The 27,132-nt window shown below is 45.8% G+C and overlaps 2 protein-coding genes across 3 annotated transcripts in view; both read left to right on the top strand.

Moving 5' to 3' along the window:
- The first annotated feature begins 10,569 nt into the window (after positions 1–10,569).
- C14H17orf78 (chromosome 14 C17orf78 homolog) lies at positions 10,570–18,430 on the top strand. The gene is made up of 7 exons (XM_088658204.1): positions 10,570–10,624; positions 11,430–11,513; positions 13,478–13,744; positions 15,133–15,246; positions 16,510–16,631; positions 17,865–17,979; positions 18,423–18,430. The coding sequence occupies exons 1-7, from the start codon at positions 10,570–10,572 to the stop codon at positions 18,428–18,430; spliced, it is 765 nt and encodes a 254-aa protein (XP_088514330.1).
- Positions 18,431–20,589: 2,159 nt separating this feature from the next.
- The window catches only part of TADA2A (transcriptional adaptor 2A), a 32,397-nt gene continuing 25,854 nt past the window's right edge, over positions 20,590–27,132 (top strand). Inside the window, exons 1-4 of one of the 2 annotated variants that reach the window (XM_035139679.3) lie at positions 20,590–20,823; positions 23,419–23,522; positions 25,157–25,263; positions 26,067–26,126. In XM_035139679.3, coding sequence (XP_034995570.2) covers positions 23,498–23,522; positions 25,157–25,263; positions 26,067–26,126 — 192 coding nt within the window. In that variant the 5' untranslated portion in view covers positions 20,590–20,823; positions 23,419–23,497. Of the gene's footprint in view, positions 20,824–23,418; positions 23,524–25,148; positions 25,264–26,066; positions 26,127–27,132 lie in introns of both variants that reach the window. The other variant, XM_088657590.1, reaches the window with a different exon arrangement.

Here is a 27,132-nt window from a genome sequence, read left to right as displayed (position 1 = left end):
CGGCCCAGGAGGAAGGAGCGGAACCACTGCATGACAGTGCCCCCAGCTCCCAAGCCCTCTAGACGGTCCAGAAGGATGTTATGGTCGATGGTGTCAAAAGCCGCTGAGAGATCCAGCAGAACAAGGAAACAGCTCTTACCTTTGTCCCTAGCCCGCCGGAGATCATCGACCAGTGCGACCAAGGCAGTTTCAGTCCCATGATGAGGCCTGAATCCTGACTGGAAGGGATCCAAATGGTCCGCTTCTTCCAGGCGTGCCTGGAGTTGTTCCGCAACCACTCGCTCAATCACCTTGCCCAAGAATGGAAGATTTGAGACTGGGCGATAGTTGGCCATATTGGCCGGATCTAAAGATGGTTTTTTAAGAAGCGGTTTAATAACTGCCTCTTTCAGCGGGTCTGGGAAGGCTCCCTCATGGAGAGAAGCATTTACCAACCCGCGAAGCCCATCGCCCAGCCCTTCCTGGCTAGCTTTTATAAGCCAGGATGGGCAAGGATCAAGGAGACAGGTGGTTGGTTTCATTCGTCTAAGCAGCCTGTCCACATCCTCGGAGGTAACAGATTGAAATTGATCCCACAAAACTTGACTAGACAGGACTCTAGCACTCCCCCGCCCCGGCCCTGCTCCCACGGTGGAGTCTACCTCTTCCCGAATCTGAGCGACTTTATCTGCAAAAAACTTTGCAAAATCATTGCAGGAGATCATGTGGCCCGTACTGGGCCCGGATGGAGCAGGTGGTTCCGCTAAACTGCGAACCACCTGGAAGAGTCTCCTGCTGCTGTTTTCTGCAGATGCGATGGAGACGGTGAAGAAGGTCCTCTTCGCCGTCGCCATTGCCACTTGGTAGGCTCGAAGTTGAGCTCTAGCCCGTGTCCGGTCTGATTCAAAATGAGTTTTCCGCCACCGGCGCTCTAGCCGTCTCAACGACTGTTTCATTGCCCTCAGCGCCGGGGAAAACCACGGGGCTGTCCGGGCTCCATGCAATCTGAGAGGGCGCTTCGGAGCCAGACAGTCAATAGCGCTGGTTAACTCCGCATTCCAGCGGGCCACCAGGGAATCAGCTGAAAGGCCATCGACATGGGATAAAACATCCCCTACCACTCTTTGGAAGCCAATTGGATCCATTAAGTAGCGGGGGCGGACCATCCGAATCGGTCCCACCTCCCTGCAGAGGGGAAGGGTTGCGGAGAAGTCCAGTTGCACCAGAAAGTGATCTGACCATGGCACTTCTTTTGTTTCGCTTTTACTTAATGTCAGATCACCAACATCCATAGAGGTAAACACCAAGTCCAAGGCATGTCCGCGGCTATGAGTTGGGCCAGACTTATTCAGGGACAGCCCCATGGTGGCCATGCTTTCCACGAAGTCCCGAGCGGCTCCTTGTAAGGTCATGTCGGCATGGATGTTAAAATCCCCTAAGACAACCAAGCTAGGTGTCTCCAGGAGCACATCCGACACGACCTGAAGCAGCTCGGGCAGGGAATCCTTGGTGCAGCGGGGAGGTCGGTACACCAAAAGGAATCCTGTACTGCCTCTATTGCCCAACTTCCAGAACATGCACTCAGAGAACTGGGTCTTCCCAAATGCTCTACAGTCTACCCCTAGGCTATGACCCTACCATAAGCCAGTTTATGATGAATTTAAGGTTCATTCCCATCCACACCATAAAATTTAAAGCACCTTTAAAGCAGTTTAACAACCATAGCTTCCCACAAAGAAACCTTGGAACTGTAGTTTACCCCCTCACACAGCTACAGTTCCCAGCACCCTTAACAAACTACAGTTCCCAGGATGTTTGGGCGAAGCCATGTGCTTTAAATGTTTGTTGTGGATGTGATCAAGTGAGGGCAGGGAGCACTGTATCGTTAATGTAGCACGGGGAGAACTTTCATTTATTTCTATATACTGCTTGATTGGGGGGGGACCTCAAAGCAGTTTACAAGAAGATAAAACAAGAGAATCAAGGGAAATTTACAACTCCACTTTAAAACATACAAAATTTATAATGCGGGAACTGATTTAAATTAGCTCAACTTTCTAAGCATCTGGGTACCCTAAATAAGAATGTTTTTAGCAGGCACCGAAAATAGTAAAAGTGAAAGTGCCTGCTGGATCTCTCTCTTTGGGGGGGGGCAATTATTTTTTTATTCGTTTTCTAATTCATAAAACCAAATTTTAAAAGTGCCTGCTGGATCTCAATAGGCAGGGAGTTCCAAAGTGCAGGTGCTGCCATGCTGAACCACCAAGTTCTTATGAAAGCAGAATGGGTATTATGGATATTATACAGGTATTATGTGGCACCTGTAGTAATGCCAATTCCACCAATCAAAGCAGTCATGTGGGCACATGTTGGCTATTAGGGAGCTTTTGTCCTTAGCTTCACCCCACCCTGCTGCAGCCCCGAATCAGATTCTCACTACAATTTTTATTTAAAATTCCCATTCCTTTCAAAGGGAATCTTTCCAGAAATGAGACCGACCATGAAGCACATTTGATTTCCACATCCAAGGACTTCAACCATCCAACACTGGATCCTTGCCAGTCCTGCTGGCTGGTATGCTGTGCCTATGGATGGGATCAGCTGTGCACGCCCAATTTCCTTCTGTGGCCGTGACAAGAGCGTGATCATCTTGCCACATACCAGCTGCTCCCGGCTGACAGCAGCTCTCCCCAAGGTCTCAGGCAAAGGTATTCTCCAGGCAGGCAGGCAGGCAGGCTCCCCTTACAGCCTTGAACCAGACATACCAGGCTGTGAACTTGGGAGCATACACCATTCAAAACGTGTTCTATACCAGTGAGCTCTGCCTTATTTCAACAGAAAGATACCTGCTTGCTTCTTTGGGGTTCCCCCCCCACACAAGGGATGGTTGTGTTAGATTAATGTTTTGAATTATGGTGCTGGGGGAGACTCTCGAGAGTCCCATGGACTGCAAGAAGATCAAACCTATCCATTCTGAAGGAAATCAGCCCCGAGTGCTCACCGGAAGGACAGATCCTGAAGCTGAGGGCTCCAATATTTTGGCCACCTCATGAGAAGAGAAGACTCCCTGGAAAAGACCCTGATGCTGGGAAAGATGGAGGGCACAAGGAGAAGGGGACGACAGAGGATGAGGTGGTTGGACAGTGTTCTCGAAGCTACGAACATGAGTTTGACCAAACTGCGGGAGGCAGTGCAAGACAGGAGTGCCTGCCGTGCTCTGGTCCATGGGGTCACGAAGAGTCGGACACGACTAAACGACAGAAGAAGAAGAAGAAGAAGAAGAAGAAGAAGAAGAAGAAGAAGAAGAAGAAGAAGAAGAAGAAGAAGAAGAAGAAGAAGACAAACAGCAAAGAGTCTTGTGACACCCAAAAGACTCATAGATTTAGGCTGCATACACACCCCACACATTTGAAGTACATTTAATGCATGTGGCTCCCCACAAAGAATCATGGGAACTATAGTTTACCCTTTAAAGAGATACAGTTCCCAGTGTCCTTGGCAAACAACAATTCCCAGAATTTTTTTTTTTTGTGGGGACACGTGTTTTAAATGTACGGTATGCGTGCAGCCTTCTTATGGTGTAAATGTCATGGACTAGAGAATGTGACAAAGACAAATAATTTCCAGAGGGGTAGCCATGTTAGTCTGTTGCAGGAAAAACTGCCCAGAGTGCAGCAGCACTTTAAAAACTAATATATTATGGTTGCGAACCACAATCCACTTCATCAGATGCATAAAGAGCTATCATGAGTCCAAGAAAGCTTAGCTTTGTCTGCAAGGTGCCATGACGAGACTTGGAAAAATATTTGGTCTTTTTCAAGATAGAGCATCAGCTTTTAGGAACATTGGGAGCTGAGTCATACTATTGATCCATCTAGTTCAGTATTGTATACACTGACTGGCAGCAGCTCTCCAGGATTTCTGGAAGGAGTCTATCTTAGCACTTTCTGGAGATGTGAAGGATTGATCCTGGAAGTGGTCTGCATTCAAGCGGGTGTTTTATCACTAACCTACAAGCCTTTTCCTTTGTGAAGCTCTTTTCCAGATAGCCTGTTATGAAACTCCCAATGGCAAGGCACTTTTTTTTTTGCCAAGCAGTGTTGGGGCAAAGAAAAGATTTATCCTTATGCAGCAATTTGGTGCAATCCTTAAGCTGCTTAAAATAGCTTATTGTGGGTTTAGTTCTGGTGACTGATGCGAACAACTGGATTTCCAAGGACGGCCAGGCTCTCTTAACAGCTTATATATTCAGGTAGATCAGTGGTTCCCAAAGTGGGCAGTACTGCCCTCTGGGGAGAAACAGGATTACCTAGTGGGGTGCTAAGAGGCAAAGGGGCTTTTCAAAGACCGCCAGACTTTGAAAAGCTGGTCTTTCTTCTTTGGGGATCACTCTTAGCCGAGTAAGATTGTTTTCCATGAACACAGTCTTAGTGGTGTCCAGAGGTGACAGTGGAGGCCAATTCTGGGTCCACACATCCTTCCACAGTGGGGTCATAGGTTTCCAGGTGGGAGTTGGTCATGGTGAGGGTTTGCCAAACGTGCCTTCCTCTTAGTTCATTTCTCTCTTTTGTCCTGAGTTCGAGCGTCTTCAAAGTCCATGACATCTTTGGTAAAGGCTGTTCTCCAACTGGAGCGCTCGCAGGCCAGTGTTTCCCAATTGTCAGTGTTTATAACTACATTTTTAAAGATTTGCCTTGAGAGAGTTTTTAAACCTCTTTTGTTGACCACCAGCATTATGCTTTCCATTTTTAAGTTTGGAATAGAGTAGTTGCTTTGGAAGACAATCATCAGGCATCCGAACAACATGGCCCAGTGATGGCGAACCTATGACACGCGTGTCAGACGTGACACACAGAGCCCTCACTGCTGGCACGTGCCCCACCGGCCCATTTGCGCTGTTGCTGTCCCCCCCTCCTTTGTTCTCGCTACAGCTTGTCTCCGCTGTTAAAACCGGGTCCTTTTTTGTTGGTGGTGTTGCTGGTAGCCAGAGATTGTTTTTTAACCCTTTCTGTGCTGTTTTTTCTGGCGCTTTGGCAGACTATGATTGGGTGTAACAGTGTTCTTTTTTAACCCGTTCTGTGCTGGGTTTTTTTGGCGCTTTGGCAGACTATGTCGGTGCTGCGTGTTAGTTCCAGCGAAGGTATTATTCGTCATTTATTTCTGTTCTTTTCCCCAAAAAAGCGCAGCAGCTTTGGGGCACCCCCCCAAAAAAAGCAAAGCAACTTTTGCACCCTCCAAAAAAACCTCCAAAACTATGGTCAGTAGCTCCCCCCAAAAAGCTCAACAACTCTGGGCACTTTGTGATAAATAAGGGGTTTTTGGTTTGGTTTGGTTAAATAATTAGTTTTTGGTTTATTAAATACAGTTATATATTACAATTATACATTTTTGTTATTTAAACTATAAATATCACAAAATTATGGTGTGTGTTTTTGAAGTGGCACACCACCCAAGTTATGCCCTGTTTTTTGGCGAATTTTGACACACCAAGTTCAAAAGGTTGCCCATCACTGACATGGCCACTCCAATGAAGTTGATGTTGAAGAATCATTGCTTCGACACAGGTGATATTTTCCTCTTCCACTACCACTACCTCTGATACATGTGTGTAATTTCTCAATCTCTCTCTCTCATATGAACAGTAGCCATTAGCTAGAATTCCAGAGGTAGAAGGGTGAACAATGTTTTCATTTTTCAGAATGGCTTTCAAAATATAACACAATTCACTATTTCATGGCCTCATCAAAGTGAGTATAGATTGAGTAAGATTCCACAAGATTACGTGAGACTACAATATCCTGGACCATAAAGAAGGCTGATCGCCGAAGAATTGATGCTTTTGAATTCTGGTGCTGGAGGAGACTCTTGAGAGTCCCATGGACTGCAAGAAGATCAAACCTATCCATTCTGAAGGAAATCAGCCCTGAGTGCTCACTGGAAGGACAGATCGTGAAGCTGAGGCTCCAATACTTTGGCCACTTCATGAGAAGAGAAGACTCCCTGGAAAAGACCCTGATGTTGGGAAAGATGGAGGGCACTAGGAGAAGGGGATGACAGAGGACGAGATGGTTGGACAGTGTTCTCGAAGCTACGAACATGAGTCTGACCAAACTGCGGGAGGCAGTGGAAGACAGGAGTGCCTGGCGTGCTATGGTCCATGGGGTCACGAAGAGTCGGACACGACTAAATGACTAAACAACAACAATATCCTGGACTACATTATTTTCATGGGGGGGGGGCTTTTTTGTAGCAAGATGTCTTTTTATGTTAGCATCACTTTACGCAAGTAATCTCCTTTCCACATAAACATATATTGCGTGTCTGTAGTAAAATTGTGTCAAATTGTGTCAAATTACATAAACCAAACATGTTGATTGGTTACAAGGCTGGAATTCATGTTGTGAAACACGTTTTGAAAGCAATTTCAAAATCCTACGAAGGAGCATCAGAATTATGAAAGAGAAAGAGCTGCAAAGTGGGATGGGCTCAATAATTTGCGGAAAGCGAACAAAGCAAGACAACATCACAGATTACATCTCTGTCCAGGGGTGCAAGCGTTTCCCCAGGGTTTTGGCTTCCTTTGAATTTGGTCACTGCACAGTGAGACTTAAGGTCAGAGATTCACAACCTTTGAAAGCCTGTGGGCACATTTGGATTTTTGAGCGAGCATCATGATCACAACTCCTCTGATCCCTTCTCTCCTTGCTCTCTCAAATCAGGCCCCCACCATCACACACAGAAATAAAGCTCATATGAACACACTTCACTTTTCTAAAGAATCCGAGTAGAAGTCAGATCCAGTCGAAACAAGCTGAATCTAAATGTTCTAATATGCTTTAGAGGTAGAGTGTGCATGTTCTTCAGGAGTAGCCAACAAGGCTTCAGCATCAGTCAAATTCACCACCTCCAAACAGTCATCCAGCTCAATCCCTAATCCTGTAATGGTCCATTCTGCCAAACTGAGTTTTCACAAAGGCATTATGATAGAGCAGCAACGCAGTTACCACAGCTGTTTACAGGTTAAAGAAAGCTAAGTTGCAAAGCCAACCTCTATCACCACCTTGTGTTGACAACGGGAAGAAGAAAGAACCCTTCACACATCCTTTGAACAGATGACTTTCAAACCAAGGGCTGCAAAATAGTAGACCACATGAGTCAGCAGTGTGATGCAGCAGCTAAAAAAGCCAATGCAATTCTGGGCAGCATCAATAGGAGTATAGCATCTAGATCAAGGGAAGTAATAGTACCACTGTATTCTGCTCTGGTCAGACCTCACCTGGAGTACTGTGTCCAGTTCTGGGCACCACAGTTCAAGAAGGATTCTGACAAGCTGGAACGTGTCCAGAAGAGGGCAACGAAAATGGTCAAAGGCCTGGAAACGATGCCTTATGAGGAATGGCTTAGGGAGCTGGGTATGTTTAGCCTGGAGAAGAGAAGATCAAGGGGTGATATGATAGCCATGTTCAAATATATAAAAGGATGTCATATAGAGAAGGGAGAAAGGTTGTTTTCTGCTGCTCCAGAGAAGTGGACACGGAGCAATGGATTCAAACTACAAGAAAGAAGATTCCACCTAAACATTAGGAAGAACTTCCTGACAGTAAGAGCTGTTCGGCAGTAGAATTTGCTACCAAGGAGTGTGGTGGAGTCTCCTTCTTTGGAGGTCTTTAAGCAGAAGCTTGACAGACATATGTCAAGAATGCTTTGATGGTGTTTTCTGCTTGGCAGGGGGGTTGGACTGGATGGCCCTTGTGGTCTCTTCCAACTCTACGATTCTATGATTCTAAAATAGATGGAAATGCAGACACGCACCATACATTTGAAGCACATTCATTAGACATTAAAAGCATATGGCTTCCCCCAAAGAATTCTGGGAATCGTATTTTGCTATGGATGCTGGGCAGCATGTCCATCTTTGCCCTGCCGCCTCTCCCGCCACCCCACTTCGCCAGTGCCTGTAGCGGCAAGGTGGGCAGGATACCCGTGGCTGCACTGCCTTGGGGGCTCTTCCACCACCTGAGGTAGCTATTTCACCCTGCTTCATGGGTGGGCCAGCCTTGGTAATGGGAATTGTACCGCTGTGAGGGCGTGCTTTAAAGGTGCACTGAATATGTTTTAAATATGTGCAGTGGTGAATCTACTCTGAAGTGTGATTTCTTTGCAAAACGAAGTTAGAAAGGCCCCGAGGCAGTCTTAAAAACAAAAAGTAAAATGCAAACATTGGAAGAAAAGGCTGACAATAGTTTCTAGCTACGGTGGCTATGTTCTCCCTCCACAGTTGGGAGGCATTGTGCCTCTGAAGGCCAGGCTTCTGGGAGCTTTTAGGCTTCCCACTGGGCCAACTTGAGAATAGCTGGGCGGACTAGACTGGCCCTGATCCAGCTGGGTTTTTCTTACTTTCTTACGGCTAGACTGGTCTTACGGCTGATCCAACATGGATGGCTTCATAACAGGATTAGACCAAAAAAAAAAAACCAAGGAGGGCAGAGCTATCAATGACAACTAGCCATGACAGCTGCAATCCATCTTTGCTGTCCAAGGCAGTATGCCACTGAATACAAATTGCTGGGAATCACAAGTAGGGAGAGTGCTGTCACATTCAGGTCCTGCTTGCGGGCTTCCCGGAAGAGGCGTCTGGTTTGCCACTGTGAGAACAGGATGCTGGACTTCCAATTCCCCTCCGCAGAGCATTTCCAACAACAACAACAACTTATTGATGGATGGATGGATGGATTTCTAGCCTGCTCATCTGGCTCGGTTTCCCCAGCCACTCTGGGCAGCTTTCAAAAGAACATTAAAAAACAGCACACAAAAAATTCCTTCAGTAGCACCTTAAAGACCAACTAAGTTTTTATTTTGGTATGAGCTTTCGTGTGCATGCACACTTCTTCAGATACACTTGAAACAGAAGAGTGCTACTGAAGGAATTTTTTTATTTTGCTTCGACTCAGACCAACACGGCTACCTACCTGTAATTAAAAAACAGAATACTGTAAAACTTTAAACATTAAAAACTTCCCTAAACAGGGCTGCCTTCAGAGGTCTTCTAAAAGTCTTCTAAAAGTCGGGTTGTTGTTTATTTCCTTGACATCTGATGGGAGGGCGTTCCACAGGGCGGGCGCCACCACCAAGAAGGCCCTCTGCCTGGTTCCCTGTAACTGCACTTCTTGCAGGGAGGGAACCGACAGGAGGCCCTCGGTGCTGGACCTCAGTGTCCAAAAGAAGGGGGAAATCCCATCACCAGTACACCACTCCACCGTTCTGAGAAAACCTGGTAATCCCCCTTTCATTCCTCTCCCTTCCTTCCCACCCAGGGTGGCGCTGCCCTGCTCTGCCTGCCCCTCAGAGCCAGCACATCATGCAAGGCTGGGCCTTGGTGGTAGCAGTCTCTCCTTCTCCTCTCCTGTTCTCCAGCAGATGCTACAAGCTGCCCAAGGGAGGAGGCTGGCAGTGGTGGCCATGGAGAGGCCATGGGAATGCTCCCTCACAGCTGTAGCAGCCGCTCAGCACAAGAGCTGGTTCATCCTCCTCCCTGAGCTTGGCAGCAGTGGGGCTAGCAGGGAAAATAGGGACCTTCTGGGATCAAATCAGAAGCCAAGATGGCTTTCATAATTCTGGGACTGTCCCTGGAAAATAATAATAATAATAATAATAATAATAATAATAATAATAATAATAATTTTATTTATACCCCGTCCATCTGGCTGGGCTTCCCCAGCCACTCTGGGCGGCTTCCAACAGAAAAATGAAACAAAACAATCTATTAAACATTAAAAGCCTCCCTAAACAGGGCTGCCTTCAGATGTCTTCTAGAAATCTGGTAGCTGTTTTTCTCTTTGACATCTGATGGGAGGGCGTTCCACAGGGCGGGCGCCACCACCGAGAAGGCCCTCTGCCTGGTTCCCTGCAACTTGGCTTCTCGCAACGAGGGAACCACCAGAAGGCCATCGGTACTGGACCTCAGTGTCCGGGCAGAACGATGGGGGTGGAGACGCTCCTTGGAAGGTATGCCATTGACTTATGTCCTGCAAGCAAATCAGGATGGATGCTCAATAAACAGGTTCTCTGGAAGTGTCCCAAATTCTAGAAGGCCACACAACAGAAGTAGTATAACCTATCTATTCTAGAACTGGTTACAGCACAATGGAAGAGAACAGAATTTCGGGCATAGGCATAGATGAGGTTTTTTTGTCAGTATATATATACAGGCTGCGATCTCTAGAGGACTGAGTTCCTCCTGTTAATCTTTCATTTAATGCTTAAGAGAAACTTGTGGACACTATGCTTATAATGGAAATTATTACCTAGAGCACATCTTCTTGTGGCAATAAAAGATCTTAAAATGGAATAAACTGCTAAAATAAAGGAGGAAACAGTCAACACTGTCAGATGAATTAGTTTGCATTTTCTGATAAATCGGGGCAATCGTGATCTTTTGGGGGAACAATATTAATTTCCCCCCAACTCTACCTAGCAATTTTACAGTCCCTTTTAAGAAGCAACTTCCACCTCAAACTGGCATGTGCATATAGAAGAAAAGAAAACAAGGAATTGGACTGTAAATCATGACCTAATTCTCATTCCAACATTATGGATATTATCCTGTTGTTTAGTTTATCGCTGATGCAAGATTTTAGTCAGCAAGGTAAGCAGATTATTCTTTCTGTTAAAAAAAGGATTAATCTATATTCCAATACAAAAGGTAAAGGAAGGAATCCAAACAAATTGTACAAGAAAAAATATATATAAAGTGGGTTGAGTTTCTCGATGAAACATGCAAAATGCATTTTAACTCATAAGAAAGTTCCACTGGGCAAAATGGGACTTTCCCGAAGGTTGTGTGTCCAGAATTACAACCAGTGCGGAGCTGCTTAGACTAAGACCATACAGCCTAACACACACACACACACACACACACAGCTCACAACATGTTCATAGAAACATGAGTAAAACACATGTGGTGGTTGCTTCTTCTAGAGTACGTTTGGGGGACCTTTGGACCTCCATATAATGCTAAACTACAACTCCTATCATCCCTAGCCTTTTAGCAATGCTTGCTGGTGCTGACAGGAATTGTAGTTCAGCAACATCTGGAGGGCCAAAGGAAAAAGCAGCTGCAGGAGCAGAGAACCCTTAGCTGATGCTTTTTCACTGAAAAGCACCTTCTCTCCCATAAGACTTTCCCACTGCAGGGTTCCAGGTGCAAGTTGCAGGCACACACCAAAAGAGCCCCAGGAGGAAAGTTAAGTACACTCTACCTCTCCCTTCCCAGCTCTGTTTTTCCCTATAAGGAGGCCAACTTCAGGAAAAAGAAACCTAGTTTGGAAGCGCAAAAGACCATTATAGACATTGCAGCAATGGGGAGACCTTTCTCAGCTAGGAAGAAAGAAATTGGAGAGGAATGTCCATCTATATAAGGCTGTTCATCCATTCTGCCCATTCCCTTTCAGGACTCCAGAACTATCACTGTTGCGTGCAAAGATTCTCCGAACTCCTTCCTAAAAGCACAAAAAGAATATCCATCATACTGAAAGGTAGGAGAGCTTCAGGAATGCCTTCTCCTCTGTGGAGGCAGCCAAAACCACTGAGATTTCTCAAGGAACCCTCTGTTTAAAGTAGGGATGGGGAGCACATACAGCCTTCCAGGTGTTGTGGGACTCCCAGCTCCCATTAGCCCTTGCAGCCAGTGTGTCTGGCAAGCAGAGTGGGATGGCGAGAGTCATGGTCCAGCAACATCATCTGTGGGAAGCCACAGGTCCCTCACTTTGGCTTCAAAAAGAGGTTAATTCAGGTTGCTTCCTGATGACCTGGTTATTGAGCATTCATAATTTGCTTGCGCAAATTTTGCAGTGAACATGTATAACATCATCTGTTTATTGAACATTCATTGCTTTGCATTCTACTACGTACATCATCTAGGCAAGAGGCATTATCAGCATTCTGCTCTCCCAACGGCCACCCAGGTGCCGACAGGAAGCCTGCAAGTAGGACCTGAGTGCAACAGCGCTCTTCCCTCCTGCTGTTTCCAGCCAGCTACTGGAGGCAGAACATAGCCGCCACGGCTAGTACTCCTTGATAATCCTCCATGAATTTGTCTAAATTCTCTTTGAAAGCCACACAATTTGGTGGCTATTAGTGCCTCCTGTGGCAGCGAGTTCCACGGGTTAAGGATACGCTGCTGTGAGTAGAAGTACATTCTTTTGCCTCTCCTGAATCTTCCAACATTCAGCTTCTTTCGGTGTCCCTGAGTTCCACTGCTATGAGAGATGCAGAAAGCCCTCTATCCATTTCTCCTACACACCATGCATAATTTTATCAAGTCGCCTCTTGTTAGCTCAGTCGGTTAGAATGTGAGACTCTTAATCTCAGGGTCATGGGTTTGAGCCCCGTGCATTGCAGGGGGTTGAACTAGATGACCCTTGTGGTCCCTTCCAACTCTACGATTCTCTTGTCTTTTCTCTAAACTAAAAAGACCCAAATGCTGCAACCTTTCCTATATAGGGGAGTTGCTTCATCCCCTTGATCATTTCAGTTTTTTTCTGAACCTTCTTCAGCTCCACAATATCCTTTTTGAGGTGCAGTGAGCAGAAATGCAGACAGTATTCCAAGTGCGGCCATGCCACAGCAAGGCACACTGGACCTAACTGGGTCTGGGGCCCAACGATTCCCCACCCTTTCCGCAGAGAGTGAGCTCACATGTGAATCTGCCTCTCCTTTTAAGCAAGTATGCAAAGAAGGGAGGAGGAGGAGGAGGAGGAGGAGGAGGAGGAGGAGGAGGAGGAGGGAGAAAGGAAGGTGAGAAGGGCACAAACAAGCTGGAATGCAAAGAAGGTGATATTTCGGAGGTGGCAAGGCATAGGCTGCAATGGTCTGAGGCTGGATCTAGACACACCAAAGAAGCATTTCAGTTAAGCGCGTTGTAAACTTTGTATGAGAAATCGGGTTGGAAAAAACAGAACTCCACAGCGCCATCTGCTGTCATAATGTTATAATGCATATACAACACATATAAACACTTTTTCTTGGCAATGTAGCTGAATTCTAAGACCAACTTATTAAATTCCTTCATCTGAAGTAGAAACTTAAGATGGGACGCAGGTGGCGCTGTGGGTTAAAACACAGAGCCTAGGGCTTGCCAATCAGAAGGTTGGCGGTTCGAATCCCTGCAACGGGGTGAGCTCCCGTTGCTCGGTCCCAGCTCCTCCCAACCTAGCAGTTCGAAAGCACATCAAAGTGCAAGTAAATAAATAGGTACCGCTACAACGGGAAGGTAAACGGCGTTTCCGTGTGCTGCTGTGGTTTGCCAGAAGTGGCTTTGTCATGCTGGCCACATGACATGGAAGTTGTACGCTGGCTCCCTCAGCCAATAACGCGAGATGAGCACCGCAACCGCAGAGTCAGTCACGACTGGACCTAATGGTCAGGGGTCCCTTTACCCTTTAACTTCTGCATAAAAACTTTGGGTTGTTGTTTTTACTGGTACTTTGTCTCTCCACAGAAAGTGAAAACGCATCTAGAGAGGAGCTGACCAGAAATCACACCGTGGCTGCTTTGCAATGTTCTGGACCTCAAGGCACCATGCAAGTACACTTCATTGTTTCCGAAAAGATGTACAGAGGGAAACTAAAAGCCATGCATCTCTTCTATGGCCTGAAACATATAGCGGATCCTGATGAGAGAGGCTGTGCTGCTAAATGTTGCTTGATATCGGCTGATCACAGAAAGAGCCTCCAGAGCCAGGCAGAAGCTAGCATTATGGGGAAAGGTAAGGAAAGGAAGGGAAGGAGAGCTTGGGGGCCATGCATTGGGTTGTATTCCACATCAGTCCAATTCAGAATAGACCCACTGAACTTAATGGACATCGGCCTGTTAATTTCAGTGGGCCTACTCTGAGTAGAAGTTAGTTGGCTAAAACCCATTGCCCAATTTTGCCATCTTGTTGTTGTTGTTGAGTTGTTTAGTCGTGCCCGACTCTTCCTGACCCCATGGACCAGAGCACGCCAGGCACTCCTGTCTTCCACTGCCTCCCGCAGTTTGGTCAAACTCATGTTCGTAGCTTCGAGAACACTGTCCAACCATCTCGTCCTCTGTCATCCCCTTCTCCTTGTGCCCTCCATCTTTCCCAACATCAGGGTCTTTTCCAGGGAGTCTTCTCTTCTCATGAGGTGGCCAAAGTATTGGAGCCTCAGCTTCAGGATCTTTCCTTCCAGTGAGCACTCAGGGCTGATTTCCTTCAGAATGGATAGGTTTGATCTTATTGCAGTCCATGGGACTCCCAAGAGTCTCCTCCAGCACCAGAATTCAAAAGCATCAATTCTTCGGTGATCAGCCTTCTTTATGGTCCAGCTCTCACTTCCATACATCACTACTGGGAAAACCATAGCTTTAACTATACAGACCTTTGTTGGCAAGGTGATGTCTCTGCTTTTTAAGATGCTGTCTAGGTTTGTCATTGCTTTTCTCCCAAGAAGCAGGCGTCCTTTAATTTCATGACTGCTGTCACTATCTGCCAGTAGCCCAAGAAAGTAAAATCTCTCACTGCCTCCATTTCTTCCCCTTCTATTTGCCAGGAGGTGATGGGACCAGTGGCCATGATCTTGGTTTTTTTGATGTTGAGCTTCAGACCATATTTTGCACTCTCCTCTTTCACCCTCATTTGCCATCTTACCCTCTACTATAAGACTCGTCCCTGACACGAGTGGCAAACTTCAGGCCTGGGAGCTGAATGTGGCCCTTTGGAGCTCTGTATCTGGCCCTTGGAACTCCCCCCATGCCACGCCCCTCACTGGTCTTGCACTGCAGCCTGAGGGTTGTGTGCCTAGCTGGAATGTGCCCTTGGATAATAATGCCTCTTGCTTGTCAGGAGAGAGGGCAGAGAAGGGTGTGTGAGTGTGTGTATAAACTAGCCTACTGTCGAAAGGTAAATGTTCCTTTTTGCCTCTGACTCTGCATGTGGCCCTCAGATGGTTGTTCAAAAGAGAATGTGGCCCTTGGGCCGGAAAAATGGCCCCCAGGTTTTTTAACATATGTATAATGCTGGGGGGGGGGGTGCAGACATCGGGGACATTGCAAGATGCAAGCATTCTTTTTTCAACTTTTCTAATTTAACTCCCTGGCAGATAAACACACCCCAGATACAATTTCTGTTCACAGTGCTTCTGCCAGGGGTTTCGGATTGTTTCATCATCAGCAATCAAACTAATAATGAAAATTTTGCAAGAAGTTTGGAAAAGGCAAATGAACTCAGAATCAATGCAACACGTGAAGGTAACTAATTCCCCCCCCCCAGTTCTGCATGAGTAAGAAGGATAATTAGCCGAAAGAAATACTACATACTGTGCTATATTGCAGGAACAGAAGTCAGGGGAGGCTTAAATTGTAATATGATTTTTTTTTAAAGCTTAGATCCCACCTTTTTTGCGTGACTTGAGGTGCACAATTCACCAAGGAGTTCTTTCTGTGGATTGAAGGAATCCCATCTCATAGTAGCTGACAGTCGTAGTGAAATTAACAAGCAACAGCACAAGTTAGTGTGGATCATAGAATCAGAGAGTTGGAAGGGACCCCGAGGGTCATCTAGTACAACCCCCTGCAATACAGGAATCTCGTCTAGATCAGGCATCCCCAAACTGCGGCCCTCCAGATGTTTTGGCCTACAACTCCCATGATCCCTAGCTAACAGGACCAGTGGTTGGGGAAGATGGGAATTGTAGTCCAAAACATCTGGAGGGCCGAAGTTTGGGGGTGCCTGGTCTAGATCATACATGGCAGATGGCCACCAAACCTCTGTTTAAAAACCTCAAAGGAAGCAGACTCTCACGGTATGGAGAGTCTGTTTCACCATCAGCTCTTACAGTCAGAAAGTTCTTCTGAAATATGGCAACCCTAAAGGTAAAGGTAAAGGGACCCCTGACCATTAGGTCCAGTCGTGACCGACTCTGGGGTTGCGCGCTCATCTCACATTATTGGCCGAGGGAGCCGGTGTATAGCTTCCAGGTCATGTGGCCAGCATGACCACATGCATGACAAAGCCGCTTCTGGCAAACCAGAGCAGCACATGGAAACGCCGTTTACCTTCCCGCTGTAGCGGTTGCTATTTATCTACTTGTATTTTGACGTGCTTTCGAACTGCTAGGTTGGCAGGAGCTGGGACCAAGCAACGGGAGCTCACCCCGTCACAGGGATTCGAACCGCCGACCTTCTGATCAGCAAGCCCTAGGCTCAGTGGTTTAACCACAGCGCCACCTGGGTCCCATGGCAACCCTAGCATATGCTTTATGAGTAGGTGTTTTGGGGGGGGGTTGCAGGGGCAAGGAAGACAAAAAGGTCATGCATATTGGGTGAAAACATCCCCACCCCCTCTCTGATGTGAGCAAGATTCTGCAAATGTGTCTTGAAACGCAACAGAGGGAACGACTGTGCTGCCTTTTAAAGCTGCAAATGCGAACATACCCTACAACACAGCTCCTATCTTTCATTATTACATTACCTCACCTATTTTATGCTTCACATTTCTCGTTCTATCCCCAGAAACAGATGAGATGAAGGACAGGAAAAAGATAGGTGTCTTCCTGAAAATAGCCATCTTGTGTGTCATGGTGCCCCTGATATTCTTCTTTATGGTATTTGGTGTATGCGAAGTCCCTTGTCCTGTAAGTTTGCTTGTGCCGAGTCATTGCGAGAATTTAAAATAAGGACATAGTAAGCTGCTTTATATTGTGTCAGACTCTTGGTCCATCTAGCTCAGTGTTGTCTACACTGACTGGCAGCAGCTCTCCAGAGTTTCAGGCGGGGTTCTCTCCTGGCCCTTCCTGGAGATACAGTAGCAAGGATTGGACCTAGGACCTTTTGCATGCAATGCGGGTGCTTTACCATTGAACTAGGCTCCTTACCCATATTTGCGGAGGATTCACTGTGGAGCAAGTAGTGGTGGAATTTCATGTACTGGCTAGGATTGGGGGAGAAATTCAATTCATTCATTGCATTTAAAGATGAACCTACCTAATTTGCACTTTTCTAAACAATAAGCAAACCAAAACACAGCCCTCCTTTTGAAAGTTGCACTTCTCTGAATTTTGCAATAGTTATACAGTCACGTAAAATGTACAAAAATGCATAAGGTGAGCATAAAATGCATATATTAGTAATAATAAACACACTGGGGAAATTGCTTTGCAAAAATGTGTATAATAGGCAAAGCTGCATACAAGTATGCGTATATTGGGAGAAATGTGCAATGAAATGCTAATTGATTTTCATTAGAATTTTTCAAAGAACAAACACAAATTGATGTGGAAATGTGGAGAACTGAACTTAAGACTGGAAAAATGAGAAACTGAAACCAAAAGTGACAGATTCACCCAAGTCCCAAGGAAATTGATAGGGGTAGACAAGGCAGTCTTCTCTTGGGAGGGTCTTCTAAAATGTGGCCTCAATACCTGTCACGATCCCAGAGTGCAGCAGACTAGGACACTAAACCAGAGGAAGTGGACCAGGGGCACTCAGGATGAACGGTCACTAAACAGGCCACCTGGAAACATACCAGTACCTGGTTTTGAGCCTAGTACTAGAGATTAGGAGCCAATGGAGTCTGGGGCTGGCATGGCAGGCAGGAGGCTGACGAAACATGCTTCACAGCATTGCAATGCAAAGGAGGCTAGTCCCCTAGGACAAATAAGGCCCTGCCCCAAACACCTCAGCCTGCCCTCACCCAGCCCCCACCTGCCATACCTTATTTATGACCAATATAGAGGGTAGCATTGACTGCCAAAACATCTGGAGGGCACCAGGTTGGTGAAGGCTGTCTTGAAGACACGGGCTTAGGCGGGGCTTTGTGACAGAGTTAGACCAGCCTAGCCATGCTGATAAGCTTCTTCTTCACTCAGTGTTCCCTTCCTTGTTGGATGCAATGTCTCTTCCCTACGCAAAAACATGAAGCAAAAGAGAAGAAAACGACGGAAGCCACAAATGCTGCAGCAGACGGAATCCCCACCATGGTCTGTTTGTTTTTAACAGTTCAGCCATGCTTATTTCATTCAGCTAGATGAGACTTCCCTGGGCGTAGGAAGAGAGCCCTGTGCGTGATCAGGCTTATCTAGTCAAGCATCCTGCTCTCATAATGGTGAACCAGGTCCTCCGAAAGGAAGCCCACAACTCGGGCTTGAGGGCGGCAGCCCCTCTCCCCACTTGTGATGCCTAGTAACTGGTGGAGGTAGAACATAGCCATTGTGGAGGTAGAACATAGCCATTGTGGCTAGTAGCCATCAAAAGCCATATACTCCATGGTTCTGGAATAAGTAGAACCCTGCCAGATCACACATAAGACCAATCTAGCCATAAGAACTTACGAAAAGTCTTCTTAAACCAGGCCAGTAGTACATCTGCACTCACAACCAGTCAAGAAGGTGGCATTTGCTGCCAGCTTTCATTCTCCTTTGTTACAGGTAGGTAGCCGTGTTGGTCTGGGTCGAAGTAAAATAAAAAAATTCCTTCAGTAGCACCTTAAAGACCAACTAAGTTTTTATTTTGGTATGAGCTGAAGAAGGTATCTGAAGAAGTGTGCATGCACACGAAAGCTCATACCAAAATAAAAACTTAGTTGGTCTTTAAGGTGCTACTGAAGGAATTTTTTTATTCTCCTTTGTCTCAGGGTTGCCCTTGTTAGGACTCAAATGAGAGAAGGATGGAGACAAAATTAATTGGCTCTGTCTCTCCCTGTTATGGACTCTGGCTCCATCTACTGTTGGCCTCCCTTCTTTCTGTCCTACAGTGATGAACCAAATAAATACCCACGGGAAGCCCACAAGCTGGGCCTGAGTGTGACACTGACAGCCCATTCCCCACTTGCGATTCCCAGCCACTAGTACCCAGTTTGTGTAAACCCCCCCCCCTTTCAAAGCCATTCAAGTTGGTGACCATCTTTGAAAAAAGAAAAAAAACATGTTGATTATTGCATGTGGAAGTAAAAGATTTGAAATTGTTTTTCCAGTCCTGCACTGAACTGACAAAATCCATCCACATGTTAACAGTACTGTTTAATATGCAAAAGTTTGATTTGTTATATTATAAAACAGATTTTTCAATTGTTTTCCAGGTAGAAGTTTAACATCAAGTCCCAACACCCCCAAAACATCTTAATTCAGGCATGTTTAGGCATCACTTCGGAAATAAGTGAAATAAAATGTGTTTTATCATTTGCTGGGTCATGTGTATGTGTGCGTTTAAAATTCTCAACGTGATCTCAGAAATAGCAAATTCAAGCTACATCTTCCCCCTTATGTACTCAGAATTCCTTTTTTAAAAATTGTCTTTATTTGGGCTTAAATGGGGCAGTGTTTTCGTTTGTCTGAGTTATTGTTCATTTATGTGTTTTTTATTTGTTGTATGCATACGTTTGTTGTCCAAATATTTAATCACTTACACAAAGCCTTTACACACACACCTGACACAACTTATTGTCCATACTACCATAAACACCATCCTATACATGTTTCATGCGCATAAAAACCTAGAGGTGGTTGGTCATTTTTCCATTTTTATACGTGCCAGGTGTTGGCAAAAATCATTATCCCTCCCCTATTTATATTCAAAATATTTTATTCTAAAAAATACTTGTGTCTCAACTGGGCCAGGTGTCAAGTGGATGTTTATTTTAATACTGCTGAAATGCTTTACTTGGTGCCATCAACATTTCCTTCATTTTATTTGAATTATTGGTACAAGTTGACCAAACATTTAAATTGTAGTGCAACATCTTAAGCCACCACTTCAGATTTTGTTTAAGCAGAATCCTAGACATGTCAATACCCTTCTGAGGAGCTTCCTTGTAGGGACCATTATATTATTATTATTATTATTATTATTATTATTATTATTATTATTATTATTATTACCCAAAGTTCTCCCAGTTACCCAAAGGTAGTATACCCCTCCCAGAGCTATCAATCTCCACCACCTAATAAACTAAGGTTACCAGATGTCCCTGTTTCCCAGGGACAGTCCCCGGATTTACAATTGGTCTCCATACAAAATCCATTGAAATGTGTCCCCGGATTCATTGTAAAGAATTCCTGTAACCTTAGCCTAAACGCATAGCTGTCAAATTCTCCCTTTTTTTAAAGGGAAATTCCCTTATGCTGAATAGGCTTCCTCACGAGAAAAGGGAAAACGTGACAGCTATGCCTAAACGAGAGTTCCCAGTATTTGGGGTGGGGGGTGGGAATAAATCTGTTACCAATGTGCTTTAAATATGCTTTAAATATATGGCATGCATAGAGCTTTCTCAACTTATATTTCTTTACAGGGTATTCTACACGTGCTTAATTTTTCCTCAGCAATGTATTGTCATTTCTGTCTGTCGTGCCCCACAGCTGTGTAATCCGTTTTCCCTTGCTATTGGTTTATTATTATTCATTTTACTTGAAAACCAGCATTATTATTTTTTAAAAAAGGTGTTTACTCCCAAGTAATCTTGGCACATTACGAATATATTCTACGGCTACCCTGAGCCTTCTTCGTTCTACTTATGTGCATATAAGGTGAGGTGAGAATATATATACAGTACAGTAGTATACTGTATATTCTGAGGTGAGGAGGGAGACGGGAGGGGGAGGGGAGCAGGAGCGCGCGCACGCGCACGCGGCCTCGACAGCCCACGTGCACAGCCACCCGTCGGGCCCGAGCACGTTCCAGAGAGAGAGAAAGAGCGTGAGCGCAACGGACGGCTGCGAGGGGGAGAGGGAGAGGGAGGGGCCGCCTGTGCCGCCCCGTTCTGCGTGGAACGCACGTAATTTAAAGCCGGGTCGAGTCGGCAAAGCAAGCGAAAGACGAGCAAAAGCGAGGCAGGTAATGAAGGGGCGGGGCTGCGCGGTGTGCTTCGCGGGGGGGGGGGAGAGGGAGAGAAAAGGGGCGGGGCGGCTGTGTCGGAAGAGCGGAAGTAACCGGGTGGCTTGTGTGTTGGGGCGGGGGGGGGGGAAGGGAATGAAAGGAACGACACATTCAGGAGGGGAGGGGGAAATGGAACGAACTCCAGGCGCGCCCCTGGTCAGCGCGTGCGCTCTCGCTGTTTGAGGCGGAGCCCGGATGGAACTCGCTCTCGCGTGCGCTGCCCCCTGCTTCACCTCATTGGCCAAGGGGGGGGGGACGAGGGAGCGCGTGGTTGCTGTGACGTTAAGGCGTCAGGCGGGGAGGAGGGACTATAAAAGGTTGTGGGGGGAGTAGGAAGGGAAGGTTGATTTTGAAGGGCCTGTCAAGATCTGTGTCTTGGTGGAGTCCGTTGATGGAAGGGGGGAAATCTCCCCCCCCCAATAATCACACAGACACACCTTTTGTTGTTCTTGATTTATTTTCCCCCCACAGTGTACACCTTAGACAAGGCTTGCTCAACCTCGGCCCTCCAGATGTTTTGAGACTACAATTCCTATCGTCCCTGACCACTGGTCCTGCTAGCTAGGGATCATGGGAGTTGTAGGCCAAAAACATCTGGAGCAGGTTGAGGAAGCCTGCCTTAGACCCTGCTGCCTCCCCTCCCCACTTGCCACATGCTTCAGCTGCTCACTGATAGAACTGCTGTTAAAATCAAATTTGATTTTTGTCCCATCTTATGTTCAGTGTTAACACCTGTGACCCTCCAGATGCCTTATCTATTACCGTACTGTATTTATAAAAAACATAGATAAAGAATAGAATAGAATAGATCTTTATTGTCATTGTCCCCTTGCAGGAACAACGAAATTTCTCGGTTGCTATATCAACTCAAATAGGACACTCCACATAAAATACTGATAAACGCAATACAATACAGAACAATATAACAGATAAATAAGATGACTTCAGAGCCCAGAGTTTCCATGTAAGGCCAAAATTGCTCTAGGAAAGAAACTGTTCTTGAGATGGCTCATTCTCGCATTACTCTATATCTCCGTCCCGATAGCAGGAGCTCAAAGAAACGATGCCCAGGATGCAATGGGTCTCTTTATATCTAATGCCTTTCTGTGGCACCTGATGGTATAAGATATGTTCTAAGGTAGAGAGTGAACAACCAATGATACTCTCTGCTATTTTAATAATTCTGCACAACACTATCCTTTCCCGAGAAGTACAGCTTCCATACCACACACATAAACCATAAGTGAGCACGCTCTCAATGGCACAGCGATAGAATGCAAGCAGCAACTTTTGCGGAAGATGATTTTTCCTTTAAATTCTCAAAAAATACAGTCTGTATTGTGCCTTCTTGTCACTCCAGAACAGATCCTCCTGTAACTCAATGCCCAGAAATCTGAACGTTGTCACCTTCTCCACACAAGTTCCATCAATCAACAGAGGCTGGACATCGATTTTCTGCTTCCTAAAGTCCACCACGAGCTCCTTTGTTTTCTTTGTATTTATCAGCAAATTGTTGGTTCTGTACCACTTTATCAACTGCTCCACCTCATCTCACCCTTTTTATCATAGATGAGCCTGATCACAGTCATGTCATCTGCAAATTTAACAATCCTATTATTAGGGTGGGCAGAAACACAATCACACATATAGAGAGTGTAAAGGAGTGGGCTAAGCACACATCTCTGTCGTGCTCCTGTGTTAGTACTAAGCATGTTGGAGGTATGAGGGCCCAACCGGACCCTCCGGTTTACAACAACAGAACATAAAACTACGGTAAAAGCAATTTAAAAAGTTAAAATCAGACATCGATTATTGTGGAAAGATGTATTCTTAATTGCATGGTCCTGGCGGAATAGAAAAGATTTCAACAGGCTTTTGGAGGTTCATTTCATTTTATCTACTGTACTTTATAAAATTTATATACTGCTTGATTGTAGAAAAACTTCAAAGCGGTTTACAAAAAGGATAAAATAAAATTACTACTGAATATTTACAGCCATCATTTAAAACATAGATAAGGTTTAAACTGCAATGTTATAGACATAAATAAATTAAAACTTCTACAGTTCTACACAATCTAAATGAGAATATCTTCAGCAGCCATAGAAAAGGATGGGTGAAAGAGCCTGTTTGATAACAATAGGCAGGGAGTTCCAAAGTGTCGATGCTGCCACACTAGACAATCATGTTCTTACAGAAGCGGTGTGGGTATTATGTAAAAGTATCAGTTCCGCCAATTGAAGTGGTCAGGTGGGCACAAGTTGAAACAGAAGGCAACTGCTGAATCTCTGTCTGCAGAGTCTTCCACAATACTGGACCAATGATGCTATTTCTTATTGACGGCATTTCCAGGCAGAGCTGGGAGCGTCCCCTTCCTGAAACCTTGGAAAGCTGGGAATGTCTCCTGTCTGGAGAGCTGCTGCCAGTCAGTGCGGACAGTACTGAGCTAGATGGCCCAGTGGTCTGACTCAGTATAAGGCATCTTCCTGTATTCCTATATTTTTATTCTAGGGGCCTACAAACGGGCACACATCTTTCTTTTTCTTTTTACAGGGGTTGAGCGACACTGGAAAGTTTCATTCGATGAGAGATTGTAGTCTTTAAGTGAAGTTCAGCTGCCCAAGGGAGGAACATGGAGCGTCTGACATCGTTCAGCAGTAAGTAGAGTCACTCAAAGGTTGCTGATGGTGCTTGCAATGTAAATCCCCAACTTTCGTAAATAGGTAGGTGAAATAGTGCCAGGTGAAAGATACCCCCTGATCTGGTGAGATCATAAGTGAATGTGGAATGATATGTGGCTATGCAACTTCCTTCTGTTTCTCATGTTCAGAGGGTGCTGTTCCTTATTGTAGCCAAAATGGCCCCACCCACATTCAAAGGGGAGGTAGTAGCAGCCTTGGGAAACCCCAAGGTTTACAGAGGAAACCCAGAAAACCAGCCTGCTCAGTGGCCACATAATTCTGACTGTTTAGGAGTGTGCAGGAACAGAAATCCAGGTGGGAAGGGTAATGGAATGGAGTATCTTGAAAGAAGGCCCTGGAAACAATGCCTTATGAGGAACGGCTTAGGGAGCTGGGTATGTTTAGCCTGGAGAAGAGAAAGTTAAGGGGTGATATGATAGCTATGTTCAAATATATAAAAGGATGTCATATGGAGGAGGGAGAAAGGTTGCTTTCTGCTGCTCCAGAGACGCAGACACGGAGCAATGGATTCAAACTACAAGAAAGAAGATTCCACCTAAACATTAGGAAGAACTTCCTGACAGTAAGAGCTGTTCGGCAGTGGAATTTGCTACCAAGGAGTATGGTGGAGTCTCCTTCTTTGGAGGTCTTTAAGCAGCGGCTTAACAGGCATATGTCAAGAATGCTTTGATAGTGTTTCCTGCTTGGCAGGGGGTTGGACTGGATGGCCCTTGTGGTCTCTTCCAACTCTATGATTCTATGAACTGCAACCTTTTGTTACAGATTCCGCCTATTGATATATAAAATCCATTTCCTGGCATTCCATCTCAACTAGTGCAGGCAAGGGGAACTTTTGTCCCTCCAGATATTATTAAACTACTACTCTACTCCCATCACCCCATGCCACTGGCTGTGCTTGCTGGGGGTGATGGGAGTTGTAGTTCAGCAGTGTCTGGGCAGCCAAAGGTTTCCTGCACCTGCGTAGAATGGGGCTGAACAGATATGAACCAGCTTGAGTTTTGATGGCTAGTGTCACTAGGGACATGTAGTAGTTTCAGTGTCCACCCAACTAGTGTCTGTTGGCACAAAAACACGCTGACCCACACAGAAGGTCCCAGATTCAAAACACAGCATCGCCAGGAAGGGCTGGGGAAATGTTCTGATCTGAAATTGAGCTAGATGGACCAATGGCCTGATTCAGTATAGGGCAGTTTCTTATCTATCTTTTTCTTTTTTCCCCTCAATAAATAAATCAATTACACACCTTTCAAACAAATACATCTGGTACAATTACATATTTGACTTCCCTCCCCCCTTTTGTGGTTTCTTTTCTGATTTCAATTTTTAACACTGCATTTTCCATTTTAAAGTTATTCTTCCATTTCTCTTGATAATAATTTTAACTGCTTGATTTAAGTTAGCCCTACTAATGTACTGGGTTGCATGCTAGGGTTTTTCAAATATTCCACAAACTTTCCCCACCGTGTCCTATTTATCTTAACATGTAGATGTATTGCTGTGTCAGTTTCTTCGCCGACAACAAGTGAAGGAGTTAGCTTTGCAAAATGGCGCCCAAGCTTTATTACGTATTGGTCTTGTTGGCTTTACAGATGACCCTTTTGACAAGCCGCCGTGCCGAGGGTGCTCCTCTTACCTTGCGGAACCTTACATAAAGTGTGCAGAGTGCGGCCCACCTCCCTTCTTGCTGTGCTTGCAGGTAAACTTACATTTACACGGAGAGAAAGGAAGGAGGGTTGAGTTACCAAGCCAGTTGTGTTCTCCCAGGATGCTGAAAGCCAAGTAGCCAGATCACCAGGAAGCAGACTAGGGCATGTCAATAGACAAGAGCTCCCAGCTCTTGCCGCCGCTTTTTCTTTTTCTTTTGTATAGCTGGCACCAGTGTGCCTGCCATTATCTCCTGCGGTGCTGTGAAAGGTCTCCGAAGGTCTTCAGAAATCAACAATACCTGAGAAACTGTTTGTGCTTCCTGCTCATTCCCTGTTCGTACTGGCTCAGCCTCTCCTACGCTGAAGCTATTTTAGCATGCCTCCACAGCAGCCATTTTCTGACCGTCTCCCATGGGGCTCTCTCGTAATTACAAATCTGCCTACTAGCCTAAAATGGCTGCTGACTCCCTGGGCTGACAACTCCAAGCTGGGCCCAAAGTCTTGTCGGAAGTCACCTGCAAACAGCTTGCTGTTTTTTTGTTGTAAAGCAGTCTTCTTGCCAACCTGAGACTCTGAATTATAGTCAACGGTGTTATATGCCGGAGTCAGCGCCTTTGTCCAGTGTGTTATTTCCACTTAACAGTTTATTTATTGCACAGCACCAATAAAAGGAAACTGTTTCTTAGAAAGGTTCCAGGAAATAACTATAGGGAAAGGGATGTATTGTTTGTGATCGAGGCATCCCAGCGTCCTTTTCCCTTTACCTCTTTATGGTCAGTATAAAGTCCCTGTTTCCCATCTACAGAAAAAAAGGAAGAAAAGTAACCTAGTGGCAAACTCCTTTGTTTTGCAGTGCTTCACAATAGGATTTGAGTACAAGAAACACCAGAGTGACCACACCTATGAAATAGTGGTAAATACACCTTTCTGATTACCTTGCTTTTTCTTCGCGTTGACAATCTGTGGGAGATACACCTTGATCAGGCATCCCCAACCTTCAGCCCTCCAGATGTTTTGGACTACAATTCCCATCACCCCTGACCACTGGTCCTGTTAGCTAGGGACCATGGGAGTTGTAGGCCAAAACATCTGGAGGGCCACAGGTTGGGGATGCCTGATCTTTGCTAGAATGGGGATTTGAGGTCAGAAGCCAATGGTAGTTGTGGTGATGCCAGACTTGTGCACACAAGCACATAGGATGCACAGCCCCCCCTTCTCAGCCAATGCTTGCAGATCAGCCCTAGGATATTGCCTACTCGCTGCTCATGGTCACTAATGATCACTGGCAACCAGGGAGGGGGCAATTTCCATCCCCCTCGCCTTAAATGACTCTGCCCACCCCAGCACTGTGTCTACTTAAAAGAAGAAGAAGAAGACGTTTCCAAAATGAGTGGGGTCTTGGGGATGGAGAGCAGAAAAATGTGCTTGGAAGGCCCAATCTAGTCCCGCCTAGACCAGGTTTTAGCCACTTTGCATTAGAAGATTCATTAGATCAGGGGTAGCCAGTGTGGTGCTCTCTCTTTATACTGTCTGTGAACAACAACTCCCAATTCCCTTCAGCCAGCATGCCAAATGGTCAGGGATGGTGGGAATTGTAGTCTAGCAAGGGGGGGGGGAGGGCACTTCATTGGCTACCTCTAACCTAGATATTGGGGGATGCGGGTGGCGCTGTGGTCTAAACCACTGAGACTAGGGCTTGCTGATCTGAAGGTCGGCGGTTCGAATCCCTGCAATGGGGCGAGCTCCCGTTGCTCGGTCCCAGCACCTGCCCACCTAGCAGTTCGAAAGCACGTCAAAGTGCAAGTAGATAAATAGGTACCATTCCAGTGGGAAGGTAAACGCCGTTTCCGTGTGCTGCTCTAGTTCGCCAGAAGCGGCTTAGTCATGCTGGCCACATGACCCAGAAGCTGTCTGCGGAC

Source organism: Zootoca vivipara, chromosome 14, assembly GCF_965207765.1.
Source record: "Zootoca vivipara chromosome 14, rZooViv2.hap1.1, whole genome shotgun sequence".
Lineage (NCBI taxonomy): Eukaryota > Metazoa > Chordata > Lepidosauria > Squamata > Lacertidae > Zootoca > Zootoca vivipara.
Note: the sequence above shows the minus strand (reverse complement) of the source record. Positions and strands in the feature narration are given on the sequence as shown.

Excerpts from the sequence above, each read along its gene's own strand:
- C14H17orf78 (XM_088658204.1), top strand. The coding sequence starts at position 10,570 with ATGGATATTATCCTGTTGTTTAGTTTATCGCTGATGCAAGATTTTAGT. Across the intron at positions 10,625-11,429 it reads GCAAGATTTTAGTCAGCAAG|GACTCCAGAACTATCACTGT; the intron begins GTAAGCAGATTA and ends ATTCCCTTTCAG. Across the intron at positions 15,247-16,509 it reads AATCAATGCAACACGTGAAG|AAACAGATGAGATGAAGGAC; the intron begins GTAACTAATTCC and ends TTCTATCCCCAG.